Genomic DNA, 25,098 nt, shown 5'->3' with positions numbered 1-25,098 from the left:
CCATTTCGGGGGAAATGGAAGGGAATGAAACGATGACATTTAGAAAGATTTTTTCCCTGCCCCTCGGAAGATGAGAAAATATGATTCAGCAGCAGGATGTAGTGGTTTGAGCACAGGCAATGGCTATGACCCCATAGACCAGGGTTGAAGTCCTCATTTGCTGTAGAAACCATTGAATGATCTTGGGCAAGTCCTACTCTCTCAGTCTCAGAGGAAGGCAATGGCAAACCCCTCCTGAACCAATCTTGCCAAGTAAAAACCCTTGATAGGGGGTTGATAGGGCCGCTGTGTTTGTAGCCTCCACTGTTTGCTGATTTGAGCATTAGACTACATCTAGGAATGGTAGTTTGCTTCCCCACACTTCCTTGGCTTGTTTGGAAAGTCAGCACATATGCAATCCATTGTACACTATCAATTCACATGGATATTTCTGGCTTTCCATCATAGTTCATACCAGTATATCTCTGTGTCCATCTGCCTGGCACCCCTGCCACCTTCACCACCTCCTTCCTTCCCTCCTTCCCTCCTTCCCTCCTTCCCTCCTTCCTTCCTTCCTTCCTTCCTTCCTTCCTTCCTTCCTTCCTTCCTCCCTCCCTCCCTCCCTCCCTTCCTTCTTTCTCCTCTTTGTCTTCATCTTCTCTCCTTTTCTCACCATTTTCTTCCCTTTCTTTCTTTTTTCCTCCCTTTTCTTCCTTTCTCCTTCTACCTTCCTTCTCCTTTCATTCTCTTTTCTCCCTTATTGGCTTTCTCCTTTGCCTCCTTATCACTTTCTTCTGCGCCCTACACCACTGGAGAAATTACACTGTTTAGCCGGTATTGCACCACCTGACATCCGCTGGGAAGTAGCAGAGAATAGTGAAAGGACCAAGGCAGTGATATTTCCAGCTCATCCCCTGTTTGGGTATCAGCCAGCACATCAATGACTTAAATCTAGAAATAGTTTTCTAAGATCTACAGACACACTCGCTGGAGCACCCCAGCAAGCGAGAGTCCAAAAGTGGCAGGCTCAAACCCAGAACCTCAATCCATAGCTGATACCAAAGGAGAGACTCTCTCCTGGGCACACAGAGGACTGGGCGACTTGGAAGGTGCTGAACAGACTGCGCTCTGGCACCACGAGATGCAGAGCCAACCTCAAGAAATGGGGCCACAAAGTGGAATCCTCGACATGCGAGTGCAGAGAGGAGCAAACTACTGACCACCTGCTGCAATGCAACCTGAGCCCTGCCACATGATGCACAATGGAGGACCTCCTTGTGGCAACACCAGAGGCACTCCAAGGGGCCAGAGACTGGTCAAAGGACATTTAATCAACTACCAAGCTTGCAAACTTTGTGTTTGTTTGTTTGTTTGTTTGTTAAAAAATGCAATGCTACTGTTTGGTCTGCCCCTGACACGATAAATAAAATAAACTACTTTCTTCTTTCTCTTTTTCTATTTCTCCCTTCTATTTTCACTCTTCCTTCCCTTCCTTTCTCCCTCTCTCCCTTCTTTCATACTGCTTCTCCTTCCTCCCTTCCACTCTACTACTTTCTCCCTTTGACTTTCCTCCTTATCCTCCTTCATTCTCCATTCTTCTTTCACCCTTCCTCTCCTCCTCCTCCCTTCCTCTTTTCCACCCTTCTTCCTCTCTTCTTTTACTCTTTCATCCTCCCCTTCTCCCTTCTTCTTTTATTCTTTTCTCCTCCTCCCTTCTTCTCATCTTTCTCTTTTTTCTTCTATCTCTCTTCTTCTTCTCCCTTCCCCCTTTCCTCTTTTCTTTCTCTCTTTCTCCCTTTTTCTTTCTCTCTCCTCCTCCTTCTCCTCTTCATTCCAAACTCTCTTTATTGTTCTCTGTTGTACCAACTGTTAGGAATTATGGGAGTTGAAGTCCAAAACACCCAGAGGGCCAAAGTTTGCCCATGCCTAGTGTAAATGCACCCTATGTCTAATTGCAATAAGCTCTTGCAAGTAGTAAAAACCCCTCTTTGTTTACTCCTCCCTTGCTTTGTTACTGGATGGCATCCGTTTCCCATTGAGAGCGAAATCTCTGCCTCTGATGACTTTAATCTTAAATAAACTCTTTCGTTTCAAAAGAGTCACAACCTAACTTTGTTCTGACAAGCAATTACTTTAATTAAACAAATTAAACGAATGTACTGACTCTTATCAGACATGTCCCAAAGCGCATGAGAATCAGTTCAAATATTTGTTTTCTGTGAAGTATTTATTTACTCTGTGAGATATTGTGCAAGCACTATATCATTAAATGTAACAAAACTGGGGGGAAAATCAGTTCTTGATTTGAAAGTCTTATTTCCTGATTAATTATGTTGTTGTTTTTCTCCAGAAACTTTGTTTTTGTGGCTGCCACAAACTAGGTTGAATTTGTTGAAACTCAATGAGATAGTCAATGAAATACTAGAGCAAAATGTGCTGCAGGATGTCCCTCAAAAACAATGTTTCTGTAGTTTAATAAATTTTCCCCATGTTTTAATGATAGAACCAATTAAGAAGTGACATTTGTAACACAGGAACTAATATCATGTTACATAGTGTATTCAGAAGGAGCATGAAAATAACAAGGCTTCGACTGCCCTCTAATGCTTTTTCCTGGGAAGGACAGCATTATATGAAATGCATTGTCAAAGGCTTTCACAGCTAGAATCACTGGGTTGGTGTAGGTTTTTCGGGCTGTATGGCCATGTTCTAGATCAGTGGTTCTCAACCTGTGGGTCCCCAGATGTTTTGGCCTACAACTCCCAGAAATCCCAGCCAGTTTACCAGCTGTTAGGATTTCTGGGAATTGAAGGACAAAACATCTGGAGACCCACAGGTTGAGAACCACTGTTCTAGATGCATTCTCTCCTGACGTTTCGCCTGCATCTGTTGTGACCTCACAACCTCTGAGGATGCCTGCCAAAGATGCAGGTGAAACATCAGGAGAGAATGCTTCTAAAACATGGCCATATAGCCCGAAAAACCTACAACAACCCATTACATGAAATGTCTGCTCACTTCATATTGTCTCTGACTTATGGTGATCTCTAAAGAAGAGAGGACTGGGATGTGATATATTTTGTCCCTCTTTAAATACACAAACCAAAAAAAGTAGAGTTTTGTGTGGAATCAATTTCCGTTGTTTCATCCATTCTTTTGTTACTTTCAGGAGCACGTAACATGAAGCCCCACCAGCTCAACACGAAAGCAAGCGGGAGCTGATCCTGGCTCCTCACTTGGTTATCATGACACTCCATGCCTCCTTGCCTTGGAATGAAAGTATACAGGCTTGCCTGCAGCCAAGCACCTCTTCTAGAGTAAGAATGAGAACTTGATTGTTGCCTCCTTGCCTTGTACTTTAATAATGGCCTAGAATTGTTTTTGCATGCCCATCACTTCCCGGAAATCCACCCTAATCATATTTTACCTGCCATGTCCAGCATATTTTAAAATTTTAATTATTACATTTGGCCCAGCCATAAGTTTTTAAATGTAGTTGTGCTATTGCTAATGTTTATTGTTTATTTGCTGTTATGAGTTTTATTTGCTGCTTTTATTATTGTTGTTTTTGCTTGTTATTGCTGTGTTGTGGGCTTGGCCTCATGTAAGCCGCACCGAGTCCCTCGGGGAGATGGTAGCGGAGTGCAAATAAAGTGTTATTATTATTATTATTATTATTATTATTATTATTATATTATTGGAAGGAGTGCGTGTGCCTGTGTAGCATGCAGATACAGAAAGCATGCAGCCCTGCCCACAGCTGAGCGCCTCTTCTAAAGTAACAATGAGAACTTGCCTGTTGTTTCCTTGCCTTGGAAAGAGTGCAAGTGTGTCATGCAGGCCCACAAAGCATGTGTGCCTGCCTGCAGCCAAGCGCCTCCTCTAGAGTATAAATGAAAACTTGCCTCCTTGCCTTGGAAAGTGTGTGTGTGTGGTGTGCAGGCCAGAAAGCACATGCACCTGCCTGCACCCAAGTGCCTCCTCTAGAGTACAAATGAGGACTTGCCTCCTTGCCTTGAAAAGAGAGTGCATGCATGCATGTGTGGTGTACAGGCCCAAAAAATGTGTGTGCCTGCCTGCAGCCAAGTGCCTCTTCTCTAGAGTAAGAATGAGAACTTGCCTGTTGCCTCCTTCCCTTGGAAAGTGAGTGTGTGTGTGTATGATGTGCAGGCCCAGAAAGTGTGGTCACCTGTCTGTAGCCGAGCGTCTATCCTCTAGAGTAGAAACAGGTAAGAAGCCTCCTTAAAGCTCGTGTCAACCTGCAGTTGAGTGTCTCCCTAGAGTAAGACAGCTTCAGTGCCTAAAATGAGGGGAAGGGGAACCTGGGAAGCCCTCCCCACCCCATAATGGGCCAATAGAAAACGGATCTTTTGGCACCCCAGAATGAAAACAGACATCTGCCCTCCTGATTTTGGGAGGCTCCCAAAAATGGATTGGGCCCCCACTGAAAGCCAGGACATGAAACAGGTCAAGGTTTTGTCAAAGGCTTTCATGGCTGGAATCACTAGGTTGCTAGGAGTTTTCCGGGCTGTCTGGCTATGTTCTAGAAGCATTCTCTCCTGAGGTTTTGCCTACATCTACAAAAGGCATCCTCAGAGGTTGTGAGGTCCTCACAATCTCTGAGGATGCCTGCCATATATGCAGGTGAAACCTCAGGAGAGAATGCTTCTAGAACATGGCCAGACAGCCCAGAAAAAACCCACAACAGCCTAGGTCAAGGTTTATCCCAGAAGCACAACTCTAATAGAAAGGAAGGAACAGTCTGGAATATCTGCAAAATAAGGCTGGACAGCTCCCTGATAGGGTTGCTTTAGCTGGAGTTGTTGAACTGAGATGAGCTGGGGTTGGACTAGATGGCCTCTGCAGGGATCCTTCCTGACAGTAATAGTTTTGGAATCGGAGTTTTATGGAATTTCCTTCTCTGAAATTTCGTAAACAGAGGTTAGATGACCATTTGTGAGGAGGGCATGGATGGTGTCTTTCTACAAAGCAGAATTATATGGCTTTTCTAACTCTCCGATTCTGTTATTCTGTGAAGCGCTGCTGCATTAGAAGGCATTCAAATCATTCCAGAAATGCAATGGACAAGCAGAAACTTTTATTTAAAAGGAACCATGCAAGAAAAGTCATAAGCTTGCATGCACATGCTCAATGTTTATGCACACATGCTCTCTTCAAAGCAACAAGGATACAGCAAAAGTGGACCAGGAACATAACATGCCAGGAGCAAAGTCTGAAACCGCCAGCATCCAAAACCAAGTCCAGGTTCACCCCAAATTAATCAGGTCTCATCTGAATCTATTTGGATTGACAAGTGGAGTGGTGATGTGAGTCTTCTTCAAGGGTCTCCGTGATCTTCTTTGAACCTCTTCTCAATGCCTCATGCAGACAGGACAAGCAGATCCTTGCAAAATAAACAAATAAATAAAAAGAATCAAGAAGGTTTCATTTTAAAAGCTTGATACCATATCAATTTGATGATCTGGTGTTTTTCAAAGTGGGGGAGGGGGTATGAGGGTATAGTCATTCAAATAAGCAATTTTGCTTTTCCAAATGACATTTTAGTTCAGTCTTCACATTTCAAGCATTGTAGAAAGTGAGAGGTTGAAAATTGTCCTCACTTAAGGAGCATCTTGTTGTTCATTTGTTCAGTCGTCTCCGACTCTTCGTGACCTCATGGACCAGCTCATGCCAGAGCTCCCTTGTCAGCCGTCACCACCCCCAACACCACAGCTCAAAAGCATCTCTCTTCCTTTGCTCAGCCTTCCCTAAGGTCCAGCTCTCACATCCGTAGGTGACTACAGGGAAGACCATGGCTTTGACTAGGCGGATCTTGGTTGCCAGTCTGATGTCTCTCTACTCTTTACTATTTTATCAAGACTGGACATTGCTCTCCTCCCAAGAAGTAAGGAGCATCTACAATTCAGAAAATGCAGCTTGACATTGCTTTAACTGCCATGGCTCAGTCTTATGCAATCATGGGAATTGTAGTTTATGTGCCATTACACCCAGACATTTTTATAAAAATAAAGCTATGATGTGCTGTTCCTTATGTCTGGGAGAACTGCTGGTGCTTTTCTTGAGAAGATTGAGGTTCTCAGTAACTGAGTCTATTACAAGTTCTGAACATCAAAAAGGATATTTATTTCTCAAAGTTGCAAACAGAACAGTCAATTGATGAGCCAAATAGATATTTCTTTTTTATCATCTCCACCAGTTATGGGGTCAGCCTTTCCCCAAGTGGCAAAGGGATACAGGGATCCTTCACCCTAATCCAGAGCTGTTGCCTTTTAGAAAGAACAAATCTTTCCCTATCTATCTAAGCTCTAGATTTGCCTTGGAGATAAGGCAATGCAGTCTCTCTCTCTCTATAAGACTCTGTAAAACTCAATTCTCAAAGCTCAATACTGTTCTTCTTTACACTCTATAACTCTCTTATAATCTAACTATAGCTCAATTCTTAGGTTCTTGTAGGTTTTTTTGGGCTATAGGGCCATGTTCTAGAGGTATTTCTCCTGACGTTTCGCCTGCATCTATGGCAAGCCCCCTCAGAGGTAGTGAGCATCCTCTGAGGATGCTTGCCATAGATGCAGGTGAAACGTCAGGAGAAATGCCTCTAGAACATGGCCCTATAGCCCGAAAAAACCTACAAGAACCTAGTGATTCCAGCCATGAAAGCCTTCGACAATACATAGCTCAATTCTTCTTAAAACCTGTCTATAACTCAATTAAGCTTAACTATAATAAACTATAATAACTATATAAGAGGGGCCGACCAAGGGCGAGATGGATGGATGGATGGCATCCTTGAAGTGACTGGACTGACCTTGAAGGAGCTGGGGGTGGTGACGGCCGACAGGGAGCTCTGGCGTGGGCTGGTCCATGAGGTCACGAAGAGTCGGAGACAACTGAACGAATGAACAACAAAACTATAATATCTCAATTCTCTATTCTCAATTGTTTTTGCAGTGGTTTGTCAGAGCTACCTTTCTGGCCTCCAGCACATCAGATTCCTTCTTCAGAACTGAACAGGCAAGGAGGACTCCAAAATGGAGGTCTGGCCTGGTAAAAGGGGCGGGCTCAAAAGTTACTCTCTGGGCCAATAACTGCAAAGGAGGCCTGCAGACTGGCTTTCCAAACCTGCTACTATTAACCTTTAGGGCTCTTGCAAACTGCATCAGCCCTGGGACAAAATGCAAAAGAAAGCAGCCTCAAACAGCTGAAAGGTAGGGCAAACCAGGCTCATGGGAGACGGAACAGTTTACAAGGTCACTCTTTAGCCTTCTCTGCCAAAAAGAGTTGTTGTTATGTTTATGTTTCCTCTGCTTAGTCTCTCCACAGGAGACCCAAAGTGGCTTACATTAAAAGTATTTCAGTACAATAAGTAATGTATAGTTTGCTGGGTTGGCACATCACTGAACTATACATCAAAGGCATTGGGACTTACTTCAATGACATCAATGTCTGCGTTGTTGAAGTCTGTGTCCAGCAGCTTGGGCAAAGGAATGCCTCCACCTAAGATGCCTGCAGTTGGGAAGAAAAAAAGGGCATTATATCTCCAATCCCACTGGAAAACCGGATTGACTCTGGTCCAGTTTACCTGTCCGAACGTGTCTCCCCCTATGAAGCATCAAGGACCTTAAGATCATCTAAGATCCACATAGTTAAAGCAATGGTATTCCCAGTAGTAATCTATCTATTTACCTGTCCGAACGGATTCTCCCCTATGAGCCATCAAGGCTACTAAGATCTTCCGGGGTGGGGGGCCCTGCTCTCGGTCCCACCACCCTCGCAATCACGGTTGGTGGGGACGAGAGACAGGGCCTTCTTGGTGGTGGCTCCCCGGCTTTGGAACTCCCTCCCACTAGAGGTTAGATCTGCCCCCTCCCTCCTGACGTTCAGGAAATCGTTAAAAACCTGGCTCTGGAATGCGGCATTCAAAGACTGAACCTGGAACCTTCCCTGTGATGAATTATGATGAACTGCGACTATGAATATGATTATGACCATGACTGGATTGACGATTTGGCGTAGGAAACTGTAATGATGTAATGATGAGGTTTTTATTGTACTGAGTTGTACTATTTTAATATGTAATGAGTTGTATTTGATGTTTTATCTGATTGTATTTGATATGTACTGTAAACCGACCTGAGTCCCTCGTCGAGGTTGAGAAGGCCGGTATAGAAATCCTCTAAATAAATAAATAAATAAATTGATGTGAAAGCTGGACCATAAGGAAGGTTGAGCAAAGGAAGAGAGGCACTTTTGAGCTGTGGTACTGGAGGAAAGTTTTGAGAGTGCCTTGGACTGCGAGAAGATCTAACCAGTCCATCCTCCAGGAAATGAAGCCTGACTGCTCACTGGAGGGAAGGAGACTAGAGGCAAAGTGGAAGTCCTTTGTCCACATCATGAGGAGACAGCAAAGCCTAGAGAAGGGAATGATGCTGGGGAAAGTGGAAGGCAAAAGGAAGAGGGGCCGACCAAGGGCAAGATGGAGGGATGGCATCCTTAAAGTGACTGGACTGGCCTTGAAGGAGCTGGGGGTGGTGACGGCCAACATGGAGCTCTGGCGTGGACTGGTCCATGAGGTCACGAAGATTCAGAAGCAACTGAATGAATAAACAACAACAACAACAACAACATGATTCTTGTTCCTTGATTATAAATGTCATTTCCTAATAGGTTCTATTATGAAAACTTGGAAAAACTGCTTTAAACTGCAAAACCTTTGTCCTTGTGGGACATCCTGCAGCACATTTTGTTCTCCTTATTCAATGAATATCTTACTGTTCATTGCAGGAAGGAAGGCAATGTCAATGATCTTGTCCACCAGTCCCTCCATCAGCTTGACCTGAAGAGGAAAGAAAAGGGATTTAGTGTCTCTGTCTTGGCCAAAACTGAAAAAAATAACCCAGGTATCCAATCCAGGTATAATCCAATGTGTTTAACTACATCTTTAAAATCTGAAACTGAAGCAACTGGAAAAAATCCTCTGAAAAAAATACTTTAAATATTTTAAATAAAAAATGAAATAAAACAAATTTTAAATGTCATTTCCTAATTGCTTCTATCATAAAAACATGGAAAAAGTTTATTAAACTGCAAAAACTTTGTCTTTGGAGGAGGTTGAGTCTCAACAAATCCAACATAGTTTGTGGCTCTGGAGTGTAATATCTTTTTCAAAGTCAGGAACAATAGGGCTGGGCGGTTTCGTTCGTTAATTTCGTAATTCGTTATTAATTCGTATTTAAATTAGCTTACGATCCGATATTGAGCCATTTTGGAATAGTGTGAGGAGTTAAATAGATTCGAAACAATTTTTCAATTTATTTTGTAATTGTTTCGAAATTGTTTCAAAATTGTTTCGTAATTATTTTCGCATGCCTGGTGCAAGTTTTATAGTTGTTGTTTGTTTTATCACACCAACAGTCAACAACAGAGGGAGAGGGAAGCTTCAGAAGTCCCCCCTGTCCCATTTGGAGGTTTTTTCAGCATATTTTTTAGCATATTTGGAGGTTTTTTTAAGCATATTGCGCAATTGCGTCCGCCATTAACGAATCGACTCGAAATTTACGAAATTTTGTATATTTTGAAATTTTTAAAAGGAAAATTTCGGAATTCTTTAAAGAAACAAAACGTGATGGACCCCTTAAAAACGAATCGAGTTTAGAAACAATTTTTTCCGTGGTTACCCAGCCCTAAGGAACACACTATCAAAAAGGGAAATAACCCTTTCAAACTTACAACAGAACATTTTTCAAATTTTGTTACATAGCGTAATGGGTTTTTCTGAGGTTGTGTGACTCACCCAAGACCCCCCAAAGGGTTTCTATGGTTGAGCACAGATTCGAACCCTGTTCCACAGAGTCGTAATCCAGTGCTCTAATCATTGCATCACATTGGCTCTCTATCCATCTGCATACCATGATTTTATGCCATTAGTGCCTTGACAATTACTGGTTTATATCATTAGCCATTTCCTAGGCATGAAGCACAGCAGACAGAGTAAGCTGAGTGATATTGACCACTTTCAGCACTCAACCCTGTTAGGTAGATAACGCCATGTTAAATAGAAATGCACTGTCTGTAACTCCAGTGTATGGAAAATACAGTTCTAATGGACATGTGGTCACAGAACATTCCACCAAAAAGTTAAGCAAGTGGGGATGATTCCATTGAGCCATGACCATATAGAATCATAGAATCAAAGAATTGGAAGAGACCTCATGGGCCATCCAGTCCAACCCCATTCTGCCAAGAAGCAGGAATGTTGCATTCAAATCACCCCTGACAGATGGCCATCCAGCCTCTGTTTCAAAGCTTCCAAAGAAGGAGCCTCCACCACACTCCGGAGCAGAGAGGTCCACTGCTGAACGGCTCTCACAGTCAGGAAGTTCTTCCTCATGTTCAGATGGAATCTCCTCTCTTGTAGTTTGAAGCCATTCTCCCATTGCGTCCTAGTCTCCAAGGAAGCAGAAAACAAGCTTGCTCCCTCCTCCCTGTGGCTTCCTCTCACATATTTATACATGGCTATCATATCTCCTCTCAGCCTTCTCTTCTTCAGGCTAAACATGCCCAGCTCCTTAAGCCGCTCCTCATAGGGCTTGTTCTCCTATATGACAGCCATAATGAGAATTGTATTATTTCCTGTGGTTCCTATGGGTTCAAAGGTAAGTGACAGACATGTGCATGCTCCCTTGCCATGCAGTTTCCTTGCCATGATGATCCTTTGTCATGTGTGTGTTTTGCCATAGTCATTGCTTCTTGTTGTGTTGCTGTAAGTTTATGTCCGCATATAACAAGAGCAGAACAGATGTGTAAATAGTTGTAAATAATAATAATAATAATAATAATAATAATAATAATAATAGGCTTTATTTGTATCATGCCCCCTCTTACCGAAGGGACTCAGGGCGGCTAAGGCAATGAATGAAGATGTAATCCCTCCAAAGAAATTTGGATGACAGCCAGAGTTCAAGTGTGCTTATTAAAGCAGTGAGGAGCAAACAAGGTCAAAGGCTGTGTTATAAATCTCTGCTAACTACAAATAAGGACTCTGAAGTGTTTTGGTTGGATCTACCTGCTTGCCTTGAAACAATCAGTCCAATGCACAGCACAGGGAGAATGCGAGAAGGAGGAGTTAATTCACATACCTACCCAGCAGGGTTTTGTGTTTTATTTATTATTTGCCCCCAACAAATCCCACCATGCTGATTTCTTTCTTACATCAAATTTCCCAAGGTTTGAAGATCCCAAGGAGAGATGGGTCCTGCAGAAGCAAACAAACAACCGTTAGAAAAACTAGAGAATCTACAATCATAGAATCCTAGAGTTAGAAGAGACCCCAAGGGCCATCCACCCCAACCCTAATCTACCAGGCAGGAAAAACACAATCAAAACCCTGCCGAGAGATGGCCAGTCGTCCTCTGTTTCAAAGCTTCCAGAGAAGGAGATTCCACAGGATTCCCAGAAGTCCTTCGTAGTGTTTAAGTGGAATTTCTTTTCCTGCGATTTGAACCAATTGCCCCATTGTGTCCTAGTTTCCAGAGAAGCACAACACAAGCTTGTTTACCTCCTCAATATGACTTCCTTTTAAGTGCTTAAAGCATAGTTTTTGTGTCCTCTTCTGTCAGCCTTCTCTTCTCCAAGCTAAGCATATCCAGCTCCCTATGCCATTCCTCAGAGGACTTGGCTTCCAATCCTTTGACCATGTTGGCCATTCCTCTTGACACCTTCCATCTTGTCCATTTCCTCCTTGAATTGCTTGGTCCAGAACTGGACACAAGGCTATTATTCCAAGTGAGGACTTTCCACAATCTAGTAGACCATTGGCTCCTCTTGATTCAGCCTAGAATTGCATTGGCCTTTTAAACTGCTGCATCACACAGTCTTGACTCATGTTCCACTAAGACTCCTAAATCCCTTTCATATGGATTGTTTCCAAGCCAGGTACCAACCATCCCATATCTCTGTGTTTCATTTATTTTGCCTAACCCGTGAATATGAAGATGCTATCCATCTCCTCAGCTGGCTCTCATATTTCTATATATATGCAGAAGGATATAGAAAAGCCCTGCCAACATAATATTATGGAATCATAGAGCTGGGGATACTCCAAGAGGCTATCCAAACCAACTCCAATCTACCATACAGGAATGTGTAATAAAAACCCTCCCAACAGATGACCACACAGCTTCTGCTCAAAATCCTGTTTTCAGGTTGAAACAGCTACATTTCCAGCCCTCTCCAAGACTTCATTTTGCATGAAAAGTCATGTACAACAATTCTATCTCTGGGCCTGTAACAGCTGTCTTTTCTATAGGACGTATACTTTAAGCCCAGTGGGAAGCCAGGGCGTCTCAAAGAGAGGTTCTCAGGGATTTTTCTGAAGTGATGGTCTTTAGAGTCTTTAATGATACAACAAAGTCTTTATTGCGGAACAAACAACACATCTTCAATGGTTCAAACAACACTTCAAGGCTTTCTTAGTCTAGTCCTCAATGGGCTGGTACCTGACTTTGATTAACTGTACTTTCTCTGTAGGAAAAAACCCTATTTAACCTCTTCCAGGCTGCTTAATATCTATGCCTCATCGGTGTGGGTCCTACTACCGATTCCAAATGCGTCTGGGTATCGAGTAGACCTACCAGCTGAGGCTTGTAGATATTTCAGATGGAGTTCCGTGGATCAGTAGTGCTGTCCTCCCTCCGAGAATTCTTTGAGAACTTCAGGGCTGTTTTCCCTCTGTTTGCTGTGAGGCTGAGAGGCTGTGAGCTCTCAGCCAGAACCTTGGGACCTTTTCCCTGGAATTTCTGTTTCTGTTTCCCCGGATGTTCTTGAGAAAAGAAGCTTTTCTACGGGACGAGCTGGTCTACATCCTATAGTTTAGCTTCCTTATGAGAGACTGACCCAAAAATGGCTCCTTTCCCTCCCAGAGCCCTGAACAAGGGGCGGAACCAAACCTTAATTATAATGGACAGGAGGCCTGCCCTATGACTGCAAGCAGATAACAGAAAGAAAATAAAGTTGGAGCTCCTGGTACAGCCATACCAGCACAATTAAACTTGGCCATTGCACTTGTAATAAAAAGTCAGGGCAATTCTCCATTGGCTCTGCCAATCATTTCAATTAAGATTTTCAAATTAAGACTTACTTGTCAAGACTGACTTTGATTTTCAGCTTGTTGTCTTCGACAGAAAACATGGCCAGCAAAGAACAATCCTACAGCGTAAAAAAGGCAGGAATTGGTGCATCCAAACACTGCATTTTAACAAGCAGACCCACATGGCCCACCAAACTTCACAAAGTATTCTGCTCCTTCCACTAGGAATATATCTACATTGCAGAATTAATGCTGTTTGACACCAATTGCCATGGTTCAGTGCTATGGAATCCTGGGAGTTGTAGCTTCACATGTTCTTTAGCCTTTCATGTGCCAGTTAAAGTGATGTCAAGTGGCATTAATTCTACTGTATAGTGCAGTGTTTCTCAACCTGGGGGTCAGGACTCCTGGGGGGGTCGCGAAGGGGTATCAGAGGGGTTGCCAAAGACCATCAGAAAACACAGTATTTTCTGTTGGTCATTGGGGTTCTGTGTGGGAAGTTTGGCCCAATTCTATCATTGGTGGGGTTCAGAACGCTCCTTGATTGTAGGTGAACTATAAATCCCAGCAAATACAACTACCAAATGTCAAAGTCTATTTTCCTCAAACCCCATCAGTGTTCACATTTGGGCATATTGAGTATCCATGCCAAGTTTGGTCCAGGTCCATCATTGTTTGAGTCCACAATGCTCTCTGGATGTAGGCAAACTACAGCTCCCAAACTCAAGGTCAATGCCCACCAAACCCTTCCAGTATTTTCTGTTGATCATGGGAGTTCTCTGTGCCAACTTTGGTTCAATTCCATTGTTGGTGGGGTTCAGAATGCTCTTTGTTTACATGTTAACTATAAATCCCAGCAACTACAACTCCCAAATGACAAAATCAATCCCCACGCCAACCCCACCAGTATTCAAATTTGGGCATACCGGGTATTTATGCCAAATTTGCTCCAGTGAATGAAAATACATCCTGCAGATCATTATTTACAAGGTGATTCATAATGTTAGGGTTATGGTTGGGGGTCACCACAACATGAGGAACTGTATTAAGGGGTTGCGGCATTAGGAAGGTTGAGAACCACTGGTATAGTGTCATGCAATGTAAAAAGTAATAAAACTAAAGTTCTATGCCTCCGTATACTCACAATGTTTAGGACACAGAGAGACTGGTACTCGTCATTGGTCTTGGAGGCCAGGACTTCTGCCGTAGCTTTGAGCTGGATCAGACCCTTGTCTTTCCGCAGCTTCACGGAGGGGACCTCAGCGACCGTCACCTTCAGAAGCAGAGGACGGGGCTCTGGGAACTTCGGGAAAACCTGAGGGTGTCACCAAGGAACAGTGCTGACACTATAGGCATGCTTGGCTTGAAGAAGAGAAGACTTGAAGGGACTAGAGTTGAAGTAGTAGTGGAAAATGACCAGCAAAGCAGAGAGTTCAGACAAGAGGGAAGTTCAAAAGGGAAATGCATGTCATGAATAATCCTACTATTCAAACAGGAACTCAAACAACTCTCCACAGCTAACCAAATCCATTGCAAAGAAGCCAATCTCATAGATCTAGGAGTCACTCCTAAACCATTAAATTAGCGCCTTTCAGCAGAGCAGCTGGAATCAGAGCTCATCACTGAAACACTGTTTAGTGAGCTATACATAAGATGCAGGTTCGCAGTCTGGGTGTGATCCTGGACTCATCGCTGAGCCTGGAACCTCAGGTCTCGGTGGTGACCAGGGGAGCATTCACACAGTTAAAGCGTGTGCACCAGCTGTGACCGTACCTTGGGAAGTCTAACTTGGCCACGGTAGTCCATGCTCTTGTTACATCCCGTATAGACTACTGCAATGCTCTCTACGTGGGGTTACCTTTGAAGACTGTCCGGAAGCTTCAACTGGTCCAACGGATGGCAGCTAGGTTGCTAACTGGAGTGGTTCTCAGGGAGCATACAACTCCCCTGTTGTGCCAGCTTCATTGGCTGGCAGTCTGCTAATGGGCACAATTCAAAGTGCTGGCTTTGACCTATAAAGCCCTAAACTGTTCTGGCCCAACTTACCTGTCCAAACGAATCTCCCCTTGTGAATCTTCGAGGATTTTAAGATCTGGAGAGGCCCTGCTCTCGGTCCCGCCATCATCACGGCTGGCGGGGACGAGAGACAGGGCCTTCTCAGCAGTGGCCCCTTGGCTATGGGAGATCAGATCGGCTTCTTCACATCTAGTATTCCGGAAGAAACTTAAGACATGGCTATTTCCAATTCTAGGATTCTATGATGGGTTAGAACTTTAGTGGAGAGTCCTTTGTCTGAAGTTGGCCAGCCACATGGCATTGGTTCTTATGTGCCTTCAAGAGGCCTCTGATCTATGATAACCTTCTCCTTGGGCTTTCTTTCGAAGGTTTGTTCAGAGGACCTCTGTTTCTATTGTCTTCCTCCAAGGCTGAGGTTTCAAGGGTTAAGCAGGGTTCAAACCCGGACCTACTAGTTCCACATAGAAACCATTGCCCCATTCTGCCCCTCCTAGAATGTGTAAACAGTGGGGCTACCAATGGAATTCTTCAATTACAGACTGAGGCACCATCTACACTGCCACACAACCACATTGAACTGCAATCTATGATTCTACACTGACTACATGATACAATTCCAAACTCCATTACATGACAGTGTAGATGGGCCTGAGACAAGTGAGTCCACTTACCGCAGGAATCAATGCTCCAAGAGTTGAGGTTACCAGGGGAGGAAGCTCAGGGAACTGGGAAATGAAAAAAGAAAGTTATGCAAAATATATCCATGGATACACAAAATTATCCAATACTGGATTGTTGTTGTTCTTGTGTGCCTACAGGTCCTTTCTGAATAATGCAACCCTATCACAGAATATTCTGGGGCTGAGTAGGGAATGAACCCTGGCCTCCAGAGTTGTGACCCAGGGCTCCAACTATTTCATCACAATTGGCTTTAGTAGAGTTGCATCCACACTGTAGAGTTAATGCAGTTTGGCACTACTTTAAATCTCATGGCTAACTGCTGTGGAATCTTGGGAGTTGTATTTTTAAAAGATCTTGGGATCCATGCCATGGGCTATTCATTATTGCTGTTGGGCCTCACTGAGTTATCTCAAGAGGCTGATGCACATGGTTTGAAACTCTTTTGATCCTATTTTATCCTGTTGTTGTGTGCCTTGAAGCCATTTCCAACCTATGAAACCTCTTTTCCTTTCCCTTCCTCTGAGGCTGAGGGTGTGTGACTTGCACAAGGTCAACTAGTTGGTTTCAATGGTTGAGTTGGGAATCAAAGTTAGTCTCCATAGTCATAGTCCCATGTTCAAAGCACATCACACTGGTGCATATGGCAAAATTTGAAGAAGGATCTTGGGGAGGGAGCTCTACATTAAGATTTTCATATACTTGATATGCTCTTAATAGGGTGAATCTTTGAGTTTTCAAATATTCTGTGCATCTCTACAAAGTTCTCAGAGTTTGGCCCACTGAGGACCTGGGCTTCAACTCACCATCCCATCAGATATTTCAATGTCCAAAGCTCCTTGCTTCTGCAAGAGGGCAATGACAGCTCTCAGGAAATTGACAGAGAGTCCCAGCTGGGAGTTGGTGGTCTCATCCATCGGTGGCAATGGAGGCATGGGCACCCTTGCAGGCAAAGGGACGGATTCTGGCTTGCCCAGTGGATAGTCCAGGAGAGGTCCAGCCACAGCCCCTACAATGGTCTAGAAGGAAAGGGCAAAAGAATCACAAATTAAGGGAGAAGCTCCTAAGGGGTCATTGACCTAAACTTACCTGCTGGACTTAGAAAATGCCAAGAGAAGACATATTATGTCAGATGCAGGTAAATTAAATTCTGGGCCATGAGGAGTTACGCTTTATGGAAACTTGGTCTGCTTTCCTTCATTCTAGCATTCCAGGATTCATTCCATCTTTCTTTGCTTTGTGTTGTTAGAAGGGAGATAGAGGATGGTAGATATAGCAAGACCCATCTCAGCAAAGTTAGACTTACATTTAAATCGATCTCCAGGAATTGTCCTGTGATGATTGGAAGGCTGGATACGGTGTACTGGATGCTTCCTAACAAACCAAGAGGGACTATAGCTGCAAGGAAAATCAAGAAGAGAGATCTCTTGGGCTTTTGTTGGTAGTCATCTCTCCATGCTTCTATGGCCAAGCAGCCATCATACAAAGCAGAGCACTGGATCCTGGTAGAGCTACGTCAGTGAAAATCATGTCAAACTTCATCCACTCTGCAGTGTAGATGCACCCAAGAAAGACCAAATTGCAAGCAAAAAAACTTACCATTCACGAATCCCAGCTCATCATTGACGAGACCAAGGACAACATCAATGACGGGACAAAGCTGGAAAATCCAAGGAGATATTCTAATGAGATATTTGAAGCAAAATGTCAGGATATTGTTAAAATAAGAGCAATTGTTTGCCTACTCATTCCCCTTTCCCTCAGTGCCTGTGCTGTCACGTGTAGGGCCTATAGCAGTTGGCTTTTGAATAGAACGTGCTCTTCATGCCCAACGGGAAGCCAGGGTGCCTCAACTGAGAGGCCCTAAGGATTTCCCTATACAGAGTCTTTAGAAGCTTGAAAGGTTTAACAAAGTCCTTTATTAATGTCTAAGTCTTCAACAAACAATCAAATACTTCTTAGATCTTCAACAAATTAAACAAATGCTTCAAGGCTTTGAATCAACTAGTAAGCACCTTGCTTGGAGAACTATTTCTTCCTTTAACAAGGAAAACCTTTTTTGACCCCTCCCGGGCAATCTGTTTTCTAGGCTCTGCTGGTGTGGGCCCTACTCCCGGCTCCAATTGCTTCTGGTTACCCGAGTAGACCTACCAGCCAAGACCTTGTGGATTTTCCAGCTGGAGTCATGGAATCATAGAATCAAAGAGTTGGAAGAGACCTCATGGGCCATCCAGTCCAACCCCATTCTGCCAAGAAGCAGGAATATTGCATTCAAATCACCCCTGACAGATGGCCATCCAGCCTCTGTTTAAAACCTTCCAAAGAAGGAGCCTCCACCACACTCAGGAGCAGAGAGTTCCACTGCTGAACGGCTCTCACAGTCAGGAAGTTCTTCCTCGTGTTCAGATGGAATCTCCTCTCTTGTAGTTTGAAGCCATTGTTCCATTGCGTCCTAGTCTCCAGGGAAGCAGAAAACAAGCTTGCTCCCTCCTCCTCCCTGTGGCTTCCTCTCTCATATTTATACATGGTTATCATATCCCCTCTCAGCCTTCTCTTCTTCAGGCTAAACATGCCCAGCTCCTTAAGCCGCTCCTCATAGGGCTTGTTCTCCAGACCCTTGATCATTTGAGTCGTCCTCCTCTGGACACATTCCAGCTTGTCAATATCTCTCTTGAATTGTGGTGCCCAGAATTGGACACAATATTCCAGGTAAAGTGGTCTCACCAAAGCGGAATAGAGCATGGGGAGCATGACTTCCCTGGACACTATGCTCCTATTGATGCAGGCCAAAATCCCATTGGTTTTTTTTGCCGCCACATCACATTCCTGGCTCATGTTTAACTTGTTGTCCACAAGGACTCCAAGATCTTTTTCACACGTACTGCTCTCGAGTCCTTTTGGATTTTCTCCACGAATGATGTGGATCTGTATCTTTAACCCCATGAAGGGTTGTGCTGTCAAACTGTTTTCCTTAGAAGCTTTAGGGCTGTTTCCCCCAGATGTTGTGAGAAACAAAGCTTCTCTACAGGTTGGGAAAGCTCACATCCTGTAACTGGGCTTCCAAAACTGAAAGATTGCCTGAAGTCTTTCTTTTCCCTCCCAGAGCCCTGGGGAAAGGGATGGAACTAAAGAACATAATGATGATTGACGGGTCATTGGCCCTATAATTGCAGAGCAAGGGAAGCCACCTTATTGCAAAATGCAGGGAACTTTGGAATACATGCAAATACTCAATAGAAAGAAAATGAAGTTGGAGCTCCTGGTACAGCTGTACCAGCACCGTGCCTTTTCATTTTCTCCTAGATCAGAGGCATGGGATGAAAAACAATTTGCAATACACTACCTATTTCTCAATGAGTTTTGGGGTGCTGAATTTGGAAAATACAAAACAATTATTATGGCACACAAAGTTATTTCACAAATTCAATATTTGTATCAAATCAGTTGTCATTCGGATTTGGTTTTTTTTTTTTTTATTTATCGTGTCATCAGCAACCATTGTATTACAATTCTAACAGAGCAAAACAAACACGCAGATTAAAAAGAAAAAGGAAAAAAAAACACACACAGATTTTGCAAATTTGGTATTTGGTAAAATGCCCTTTGACCAGTATCTGGCCATTTGGAGTGCCTCTGGGGTTGCCGCAAGAAGGTCCTCCATTGTGCATGCAGCAGGGCTCAGGGTGCATTGCAGCAGGTGGTCAGTGGTTTGCTCTTCTCCACACTCGCATGCCAAGGATTCCACCCTGTAGCCCCATTTCTTAAGATTGGCTCTGCATCTCGTGGTGCCAGAGCGCAATCTGTTCAGCGCCTTCCAAGTCACCCAGTCTTCTGAGTGCCCAGGGGGGAGTCTCTCATCTGGTATCACCCATGAATTGAGGTGCTGGGTTTGGGCCTGCCACTTTTGGACTCTCGCTTGCTGGGGTGTTCCAGCGAGTGTCTCTGTAGATCTAAGAAAACTATGTCTTGATTTAAGTCGTTGACGTGCTGGCTGATACCCAAACAGGGGATGAGCTGGAGATGTCTCTGCCTTGGTCCTTTCACTATTGGCTGCTACTTCCTGGCGGATATCAGGTGGTGCAATACCGGCTAAGCAGTGTAATTTCTCCAGTGGTGTGGGGTACAGACACCCTGTGATAATGCGGCATGTCTCATTAAGAGCCACATCTACTGTTTTAGTGTGGTGAGATGTGTTCCACACTGGGCATGCATACTCAGCAGCAGAGTAGCATAGCACAAGGGCAGATGTCTTCACTGTATCTGGTTGTGATCCCCAGGTTGTGCCAGTCAGCTTTCGTATGATGTTGTTTCTAGTGCCCACTTTTTATTTGATGTTCAGGCAGTGCTTCTTGTAGGTCAGAGCACGGTCCAGAGTGACTCCCAGGTATTTGGGTGCGCTGCAATGCTCCTGTGGGATTCCTTCCCAGGTGATCCTCAGAGCTCAGGATGCTTGTCTGTTCTTAAGGTGAAAGGCGCATGTCTGTGTTTTAGATGGATTAGGGATCAGTTGGTTTTCCCTGTAATAGGGAGTAAGAGCACCTAGAGCTTTGGAGAGCTTTCGGATTTGGTTAAGTGCAGTTTTGTATTAAAGTGACTGTTTTTGAAGTGTTTTCTCTGTAAGTATTATTATCTCTAGGAATTTCTAGGTCCCCCAACATGACTGTATGGTCACCAAGAGGTCCTAAAGATTCCTAGGGAGAATATATTAATATTTATAACATTCACAAATTTTCAAATCCTCAACAGTTAATCCAACAAAAGTGAGGGCCAACTGTGTTAGAGTCACTTACCAAATCTGGAAGAAGTCTGTTCAGGATGCGTGCTAATAAATGGTCCACAATTGGAAGCAGGCTGGAGACAAAAGGGAAAAAAAACAGGAGAAGACCTTGAAAAGGAAATCTGAGCAATCAAAAAGCCCACCCCTCTGTAACACTGCAATACAGTTTCCCTCGCTACTTCGCAGCTCGCTTTTCGCAGGCTCACTTTTTCACGGTTTTTCAAAAAAAAAATAATTAAAATATACAAGTAGCAAGGGAACACTGTTGCTTCTGTAGTGCCCCCATTTATAGGCTCAGAAAATGGACACCTAAAAGAATAATGCATTATGAGGTCAATACATCCAATTCTTGGAGGGGGCAATCCAGGAACCCCTTGGCGATGGTATAGGCTCATAGGAAGTGATGTTTGCATGCTTCCCAGAAGCCGGGAGCATCATAGAATCATAGAATGTAAGAGTTGGAAGAGACCTCATGGGCCATCCAGTCCAACCCCATTCTGCCAAGAAGCAGGAATATTGCATTCAAATCACCCCTGACAGATGGCCATCCAGCCTCTGCTTAAAAGCTTCCAAAGAAGGAGCCTGCACCAAACTCTGGGGCAGAGAGTTCCACTGCTGAATGGCTCTCACAGTCAGGAAGTTCTTCCTCATGTTCAGATGGAATCTCCTCTCTTGTAGTTTGAAGCCATTCTTCCATTGCGTCCTAGTCTCCAAGGAAGCAGAAAACAAGCTTGCTCCCTCCTCCTCCCTGTAGCTTCCCCTCACATATTTATACATGGCTATCATATCTCCTCTCAGCCTTCTCTTCTTCAGGCTAAGCATACCCAGTTCCCTAAGCCGCTCCTCATAGGGCTTGTTCTCCAGACCCTTGATCATTTTAGTTGCCCTCCTCTGGACACATTCCAGCTTGTCAATATCTCTCTTGAATTGTGGTGCCCAGAATTGGACACAGTATTCCAGGTGTGGTCTAACCAAAGCAGAATAGAGGGGTAGCATGTCTTCCCTAGATCTAGGGAAGTAATTGAGACTTAAGACCTTACAACTAGCAAGTTTGATTTTAGAGAGAAAACCAATGATGTCTCCCCAATCAATGTATGTACACGCAGTCTCGAAGTTACAAACAAAATAGGTTCTGGATGTTTGTTCTTAAACTGAATTTGTTTGTAAGGCAGAACAGGTGCATTTTAAAGTGTGACTCTTACATATAAGTGTGTGTATGTGCTTTGTATAGCATGGGGAAGGGTTCACATCTCTGTGGGGTTTCTTTAGCTGTCTGTGCCTCTGTTCAGAGGATTTCACCTCAGTTTCTTTCCCTGTGATAATTGGATTGTGAAACATTTAGCTTGTTATGGAAACAAGGATTGGTGAGGAAGCTTCAGTGGAAACCCTTTCCCCCTGTGATAATAACTCTTTCAGGAGTGAGTTTCCATTCCTATTTCTCTCATTTCCTCTTGTCTCAGTGTGACTGCGCGAGTGGCACCACCTATATGTAGAACTGTTAGTTGCAAGATTTAAACTGTTGTATCATGCTTAATCCTGCCTTTTTACCCTGCCTATGTATAGTTGGATTGATTTGTTATTTATTGCTGGCAATCAATGTTGTTTGCACCAGTTGGCAATCAATGTTGTTTGCACCAGTTGAATGGTCCAGTTTCTCAGCTCCACCTCTTCCTGGAGAAGGGGAGTGATTCCCTTTTTTATTCCACCATCAGATTTTCTACCAGATGGACGTAAGAGACTCAGCTCTAAAAGCCCCTGATTAAGTTACCTCTCAGCATCAATTCTGAAGTTCTTACCCTTGAGACTTATGCTTCATGTTCAGATCAACCTGAATGATGTTGGGAAGTCTCAAGCGCCTTCAAACCAGTTCCTTTGGCACCAGAGGAAGGCCTTGTCCCTTCGGATATAGGCCATTGGAATTGGGGTTGTGATTATTCCGATATTCACAGCCATTGAGGAAAGAGGAAACTTGGAAAAGCTTATCAGCTGCAAACTCTTTGGTCCCAAGACAAACAGAGACTATGATGTATATTTTCCTTCACCCCTTTGAAACTTCCAGCTTATTGCCTTAAAGAGATAACTCTTTGTGAACAATAAATCTTATTTTGAGTTGTCTACAGTGTTTGGGTCGTTGAGAGTTCCAGTTTCCTAAAGGAGGGCAAGAAGCAATCCCCTGGGGGAAAGATGTCATGTCCATGCCTCTTTCACTAAGAGCTATAGTCCCCAGGCACAACGGTACCCTCAGCCCCATTCTTAACTATGAGTTGTTTGTAAGTTGGATGTTTGTAACTCTAAGACTGACAGTATTTAGAATCCACATCTGATCGTGCTTACCCTCTGAGGAGCCGGATTCTGATCCCTCCAAGAAGAGTATCACAGTGGTCAATCACTAGCCTGGGATATCCGATCCCATCCATGGTCAGTCGGACAACTGCGGTGATGTTCACCTCCACTGCAATGTCAAGCAAGCCCAGGAAGCTAAATTGAAAGGAGAAGGAAACAATTAATTGAGTGAATTCCCTCACAAATTCCAAGTATCCTTTTCCAAACTCTCAACAAGCATGTTGGGCTTCTTCTCCCAATAATGTTTCCAAGAAACTTGGATTCGTTGTCCTACTATCTCAACACAGTGGGCATCTTTTATATAACTTTTTTGTTTAGAAGCCATTGGAAGAGATAGTACAGTACATCAATGTCCGTTAGAAGCAAATGTGTTCTACCATAGTAGCAAGTTTCACCCCAATAGCTGTACCAAGGAGGGAGGGAGGAGCCTCTGAAGTTTCTCCACTTGCACAATTACTATAACAAAAAAGTAACATAATTTTGTTACTTTCATTATAGTAACATTTTTTTTTAGTAACGATGCTTTAGAAACACTTTAGAAATGAAACTCCCCCCCCCCCCCCCCCCGGTTTTGTAATGACTTTTGAAACTTTTTTATCAATTGTGCATGCCTACTATCCACTAAGAAGATCTGTCTTGCCTGGAGTGGATCTTGTTGTATTGGGATTCACCAACAAGTCACTTCTAATTTATGGTGACATTATCATGATTTTTTCTTGGCAATGGGGTTTGTGTTGTAGGTTTTTCTCTCCTGACGTTTCGCCTGCTTCTATGGCAAGCATCCTCAGAGGTTGTGAGGTCTGTTGGAAACTAGGAAAATTGGGTTTATATATCTGTGGAAGGTCCAGGGTGGGAGAAAGGACTCTTGTCTGTTGGGGCTAGATGTGAATGTTTTACTTGGCTACCTTGATTAGCATTTGATGGCCTGACAGTTTTTTGGTGTGGCTTGTTCCTGCCTGGGGGAAATCCTTTGTTGAGAAGTGATTAGCTGTTCCTGATCATTTCTTGTCTGGAGTTCCCCTGTGTTTGAGTTTTTTTCTTTATTTATTGTTTTTTAATACTGGTAGCCAGATTTTGTTCATTTTCATAGTTTCCTCCTTTCTGTTGAGATTGTCCGCATGCTTGTGGATTTCAATGGCTTCTCTGTGTAGCCTGATATGGTGGTTGTGAGAGTGGTCCAGCATTTCTGTGTTCTCCAATAAAATGCTGTGTCCAGGTTGGTTCCTCAGGTGTGATTTCTCTGGTTGAAGTCGTCTGCAGTGCCTTTCATGTTCCTTGATTCGTGTACTGGGCAATGCTGCTGCGTTTGGTGGTCGCTCTGTAGACTTGTCCACAGCTGCATGTTACACGGGAGACTCCTGCAGAAGTAAGAGGATCCCTCTTGTCCTTTGCTGAACGTAGCATTGGTTGGATTTTCTGAGTGGGTCTGTAGATTGTTGTAGGTTGTGTTTCCTCATCAGCTTCCCTATGTGGTCAGTGGTTCCCTGGCAAGAACACTTTTCCTCTGGGCAGATCTTTGCCTTGACTCTCATGGCTTGTTCTTGGTCTTGCAGCTCTTCTGATGTCTGTGGTGGAGTCTCCATTGGCCTGGAGAGCCCAGTTTAAGAGGATTTGTGTTTGCCTTCTTCAGAGCCCAAAGCCTCCAAAGGTATGATTTGAACTTTGGTTTCCTAAACTGCTATCCAATAGGGCTGGGCGGTTTCGTTTCGTTAATTCGTAATTCGTTAAAAATTCATTATTTTTTTATAACGAAGCTATATCGAACCATTCTGGAGCAACTTAAAAATGAAACGAATTTTTCAATTCGTTTCGTAAATGCTTCGGATTTGTTATGTATTCGTTTCGTTATCGGTTTGAGGTCGTTTCGTTATTATTTCCGCATGTCTGGGACAAGTTTTATAGTTGTTTTTTGTTTAATTAGTGAAAAAAAATTATAATATCACACTAACAGTCAACAACAGAGAGAGAGGGAAGCTTCAGAAGTTCCCCCTGTCCCATTTGGAGGTTTTTTAGCGTATTGCGCGGTCGAGTCCGCCATTAACGAATCTATTCGTTATTGTTTCGTATTTGTTTCGTTAATGTTTCGTAATTTTTTTAACATTTACGAAATTTCGTAAATATCGAACTTTTTAAAAGAAAAATTTCGGAATTCTTTAAAATATCGAAACGCAAAAAACCCCCAAAAAACGAATCGATTTTA

At 43.5% G+C, this 25,098-nt stretch overlaps 1 protein-coding gene across 1 annotated transcript in view; it reads right to left on the bottom strand.

Moving 5' to 3' along the window:
• Nucleotides 1-5,359: 5,359 nt before the first annotated feature.
• Nucleotides 5,360-25,098, bottom strand: part of LOC132772738 (BPI fold-containing family B member 4-like) — a 36,618-nt gene continuing 16,879 nt past the window's right edge. The window contains exons 7-18 of the mRNA XM_067467126.1: nucleotides 22,890-23,033; nucleotides 20,569-20,629; nucleotides 17,378-17,438; nucleotides 17,085-17,176; nucleotides 16,585-16,797; nucleotides 15,772-15,825; nucleotides 14,229-14,399; nucleotides 13,136-13,203; nucleotides 11,209-11,251; nucleotides 8,770-8,833; nucleotides 7,427-7,503; nucleotides 5,360-5,383 (exon numbers count right to left, since the gene is read on the bottom strand). Of these exons, the coding sequence (XP_067323227.1) occupies nucleotides 5,360-5,383; nucleotides 7,427-7,503; nucleotides 8,770-8,833; nucleotides 11,209-11,251; nucleotides 13,136-13,203; nucleotides 14,229-14,399; nucleotides 15,772-15,825; nucleotides 16,585-16,797; nucleotides 17,085-17,176; nucleotides 17,378-17,438; nucleotides 20,569-20,629; nucleotides 22,890-23,033 (1,072 nt within the window). The remainder of the gene's footprint in view (nucleotides 5,384-7,426; nucleotides 7,504-8,769; nucleotides 8,834-11,208; nucleotides 11,252-13,135; nucleotides 13,204-14,228; nucleotides 14,400-15,771; nucleotides 15,826-16,584; nucleotides 16,798-17,084; nucleotides 17,177-17,377; nucleotides 17,439-20,568; nucleotides 20,630-22,889; nucleotides 23,034-25,098) is intronic.

Source organism: Anolis sagrei, chromosome 4 (assembly GCF_037176765.1).
Source record: "Anolis sagrei isolate rAnoSag1 chromosome 4, rAnoSag1.mat, whole genome shotgun sequence".
NCBI classification, from domain to species: domain Eukaryota; kingdom Metazoa; phylum Chordata; class Lepidosauria; order Squamata; family Dactyloidae; genus Anolis; species Anolis sagrei.
Note: the sequence above shows the minus strand (reverse complement) of the source record. Positions and strands in the feature narration are given on the sequence as shown.